This window comes from Elephantulus edwardii, unplaced genomic scaffold (assembly GCF_000299155.1).
Source record: "Elephantulus edwardii isolate Elephantulus edwardi_28Jun2011 unplaced genomic scaffold, EleEdw1.0 scaffold00004, whole genome shotgun sequence".
NCBI classification, from domain to species: domain Eukaryota; kingdom Metazoa; phylum Chordata; class Mammalia; order Macroscelidea; family Macroscelididae; genus Elephantulus; species Elephantulus edwardii.
Window position 1 is genome coordinate 38276811 of NW_006399754.1, and position 4704 is coordinate 38281514.

At 47.3% G+C, this 4704-nt stretch overlaps 1 protein-coding gene across 1 annotated transcript in view; it reads left to right on the plus strand.

Annotated features, from left to right (window-relative positions):
• The window catches only part of NBEA (neurobeachin), a 924058-nt gene that overhangs the window by 493528 nt on the left and 425826 nt on the right, over window positions 1-4704 (plus strand). The window contains exons 40-41 of the mRNA XM_006879639.1: window positions 1744-1852; window positions 4293-4459. Coding sequence (XP_006879701.1) covers window positions 1744-1852; window positions 4293-4459 — 276 coding nt within the window. The remainder of the gene's footprint in view (window positions 1-1743; window positions 1853-4292; window positions 4460-4704) is intronic.

The following is a 4704-nucleotide window of genomic DNA, read 5'->3' on the forward strand; positions in this document are numbered from 1 at the left end:
CCTGAGTCTGTCTGTCTGCGCTGACCACACAGTGTGTGTTGGGACCACCATCTTCTGCCCTGGGTCTGTCTGTCGGCTCAGCGAAGCTGCAGCTTTGGGCTCTACAGAGCTGTGCTGGGCGTCAATTCTGGAGGTTTGGGGTGAGAGGTCTGTAAGTTTAGGAGGCTATGTGGATATATGTGCTGTATATGGGGGTGTTATCTCACACGTCTGTGTGGTGTAGTCCGTGGCGGGCCACCAGCAGAGTCGCCATTGTGGCAGCATGTAGGGCTGGCTGTGAGGGACAGTGCTCTGGCCATGTCCTCCTGCACGCTTTGTAAGGGAGAAGGAAGCAGCTGTGTGTGGATGCAGGGCTGCTTCGCCCAGGGAGGGAGTCCCAAGCACTGCTGTGGTGCGTGCTGATTGAGTGGAGGTGGTGATGAAAGCCTTTGTGTTTCTTTACGCAGTGATGCCTGCAGGCCCGCAACCCCCCTCCCAGTGTCAGGAGCATTCAGCCGGTGCTGGGGGGCCATCTGAACGCTTTCTCATCCTTCAGAATTTGAGTTTTCCTGCTCTGACAGGTTTCCACCTTACACAGATGCTGGCTTTCATAGCCTTTACACTGTACCCACATGGTGGAGATTGAGTGGCCCTGGGCTGGGCAGGTCTCATCCTGTCCCTGTGTACCACAGCTGCCTGCAGGGCACCTGACAAGAAACCACCATCTCCTGGGTCCATCCACTGCTGTCAGTTCACAGACAGGATTCGCAGGTGGCCACCTGCTGAGGTTGGCGGGCGGCTGAGGTGTGAAGGACTGTCAGCCTGGAACCTCGCCGACTTTCTAAACCACACGTTATTTTAACTTCATCCTTTTTACTGTTGGGGAAAAAAGAGTATCCACCCTTTGGTTACATCTTTTCAACATTTTACACCACAGTTCCATCTTAGAATTTAGAGTCTTAGCACTTGAATGACTTTTCCAGTCCCATCATTTCTCTTAATTAGAGTAAGAATTTTTCTTCTAGACTTTGTGATACTTAGTTTTTGCATGGAAAATAACTTTTCTGGACTTATACCATGCCAATAATACCTAATTAATATTCCTTTTATACAGTTAAATGAGAGCTGCATAGTAAAGTAGACTGGGGGTTAGTCTGTATAACAATGAAAAGAATTACACTTTCCAAAGAGAAAAGCAAACTGGGAGGGGAGAGGGCAGGAAGGAAGATGTGCAACAATGAGTGAAAGGAAATTTAAAAAAGAAAATTACTTTTCAAGGGAGTAAATTGGCATTTAACCATTTTTAAACATTTCACCAAGATACCATGATAAGCCAGCTTGTGTAACAGACTCCATTAGTATCCAGTTAAGACTCGGCTGCACCCCGTTCAGGGCATTGCTATCAAGAGGAGCAGCCGAGTACCAGGCTCAGGGCCCAGTTCTGGAATTTAAATTGTTCCCCATTGTAAGGTGGTGCACAGACCGAGCACTGCACTCCTAACTGATAATTTAGGGGTTCACACTCACCCCTAGGTGCCTTGGAGCTGGCGGTGACAGTCTGCTTCCAGGGTCACATCATATAACCTGCAGGACAATTGGGCTTTGCATACATGGATTAGAATTCATTAATAGAAGTAATTAAAATGAAACGGGTAATTTTGTAATTGTCTTCATCAAGAGTGTTTCTAGTGCTGGGATTTGTGAACTGAAAACAAGTTAGACGTGCTCTTGGGAGGATAACTCGGAGGGTGCCCTTCCTTCCAGGTTGCTGTGCCACGCCATGAAGGACCACATTGTCCGGGTTGCCAACGAGGCTGAGTTCATCCTGAACCGACAGCGAGCCGAGGATGTCCACAAGCACGCGGAGTTCGAGGTGAGGCTCCGCGGGGCGGCCGCGGCTGTGTGCAGGGGCCGTGTGGGAGTACGTGTCCGTGGTGAATGACTGTCGCATTGCTTTCTTTCCACCTCTCTGGTGGCCTGGTGTGTAGGGAATCTTGGAGCTAACCCAGGGAGGCTGCCTCCAGCAGAGAAACATGGGTCATTTCCTCCCTTCCTGTTAATAACCTCAGAAAGCAAATTTGTTTGATTTTAATTCATTCAATTGACAAGATGAGACTGGCTTGAAAAATATTTAGATGACCTGCTACTGGGTTTCAGTTGAAGCATAAGTTCTTGAAAATCATTTGATTTATTCCTGATGCCCAGTAGGCCATTGTTGTGCAGTGACTGGGTATCAGCGTCCAGCCTTCAGTGTGTTTTGTTTGGTTTTGGGTTCCTTGGCATTTTTTATACTTCTTTATTTACAAAGTTCAAATGCATTGGTTTCCACACCAGATCCTTCCCATTTTCTGTATTCCCACAGCCATCAAATTGTACCACCCCATAATTAATCCCCCCGAAGTTATACGTCAATAAAATGAATTTTAAAAACACCAACAACCACAAGCTACCAGATAGTTTAAACCTTGATAAAAAATACATTTACAATTTAATATTTATCAAAGTGAAGATTTTTATCTCCTCAATGGTAATCAGCCTTGGACCTACAGTATTAGGGTACCCTTCAGTAACTGGGGTGCTGCCAAGGTACTGGGCGAACTGTTCTTTGAAGGATATGTTTATGTATAAAGAACTCAGAATAAAGTAAGAATATTTCATTAACTTCCAACTACTGTTAGTAAATAAGATTGACAGTATTAACGGAATTCCCAGCCAATCAGTCAGTCTTCTTCTGACTAAATGCGTCAGGATTATTTTGTGAGGTAGTGAGCAGATGGGTGTTTGTCATTTGAAAACATTTATGTTGATTTGCAGGCCGCTTGACATTTGTTAGGAGTCCGATGCCATTGTGCATCCAGCTTGTCCAAGGGAGGGACATGGGAGGTCTCCTCCCATCAAGGTTTGTAGTCCGGAGCTCATGGAGTGGTGGGGGCCACTGTTATTCAGGACCAGCTGGATGCCAGAGGCCTGGCACGGCTGAGTTGTAGGCTGCCTTGGTGCCCCCTTGGTTAGGCTGAGGTTGTATTAGTACATACCCTGGGGACGGTGGGGTGTGAGAGCGTGCGTGTGTGTGCGCGTGTGCGTGTGAATGTGCTCAGCGTACCTCTCACTCACCCTTTGAAGCTATAAAAGGTGTTCTAAGTAGTTGTGCATTTTGACTAGGAATATGTGAGATACTTCTGTCTCCCCTGTAAGTCCAGTGATTAAGCAGAAATGTGTTTCATTTGAGATGGCCCCTTCACAGGTAGGTTTCTTTAGTTAACCACTGTAATTGTTAAGGAAGAAAAATGAAAATTTCAATTTACTCTCCAATGAGCTAATGAAATATTAACCTCATTACCAAGTCAGATCATTGTACTAATTGGCGATTCCCCATACAAAAAGAGAAATTGGAAAACAAGTTAATCCTTCCTAGATTACTGGAGGGTTATTCCTTCCCCAGTGCCGACTGCCAGTGGAGTCTGGAGTGGATGGTGGACAGAGAGGACACATCCATAGAGCTTCCAGAATAAAGCTTTTGACAGGGCACTGATGGATGTGAGCTAGCCATGCGTTTTTCTCTGATGAGTGATTTTCCCCCCATCCTAAGTATAACATTTGTATACTCTGTGATGTTACAACGACTGTCAGGGAAATTCTACAGAGTTTATTATATCAAAGATTGTTCTAGGAAAAGTCTAGCCTCTCCGTATTGAACGTCTTTGACCCACAGACAGACGTTTCCTCGTTGGCTCTTAAGCCCGTGAGCCTGTGTACCGGGCTGTCAGGGCCCAGGGTTCAGGGCCATTCACACTGACCATCCCTGTGGCCAGCACATGAGTGTCTGAGCTGGGGGCGGGGGGCGGGGCAGCAGGAAAGGCATCGGCTGAGCTCCTCACATTGCTAATAGAAAACTCATTCAGTGAAAAAGGTGAATTTTCATAAGGTGTTAGTGAAAATCGATATCTAAATTCTTAAACCACGGGGTTTTTTTTCTTCTGTGTCACAGTACCACTTAGGAGATGGAAGAGGAGAACAGAAATGGTAATTTTAAAAGTTTCCATATAGTTATCAGGAACATTATTCCTATTTTAAGTGATACCCAGTGTGGATTAAGGTAATAAGTAACTGTCCCCACTGGATAATGCAGTATTAAATATGAAGAGTGGGTGTTTCAGCAGCTCGCAGGCTGGGAAAGCCCTGAAGACCAGTCACTACACGTCAGAACCGACGCCCAGCAGCGCGTTTGGAGCTGTGTGGTGTGGGAGTCACGTGGAGGTGGTCGCCTCCGTGGGGCAGTGGGAAGGCTGACCATCTGTGCTGTGTGTCTGCAGTCCCAGTGCGCCCAGTATGCGGCCGAGCGGAGAGAGGAGGAGAAGATGTGTGACCACCTCATCAGTGCGGCCAAGCACCGGGACCACGTCACGGCCAACCAGCTGAGGCAGAAGATCGTCAACATCCTCACCAACAAGCATGGCGCCTGGGGGGCAGCTTCTCACAGGTGGACGCTGGAGCCCGCAGCTGCGCTCTGTGCTGGCAGGTGAGCGAGGCGGTGACCTACAGGTTTAATAGGAACACGCAGCAGGGAACCTTAGAAACCCTCACAAGTCATCTCAACTCTTTCCCGTTGGCTTTTTCGCTGAGGCATCATGGGGTGCTGCTTTGAAATGGTTTCCAAGAAAACCTCCAATTTTCTCAGCAGCTGTAGGAGAAGGGATTCTGAACTTGTCGTTGTTGTTATGTGCC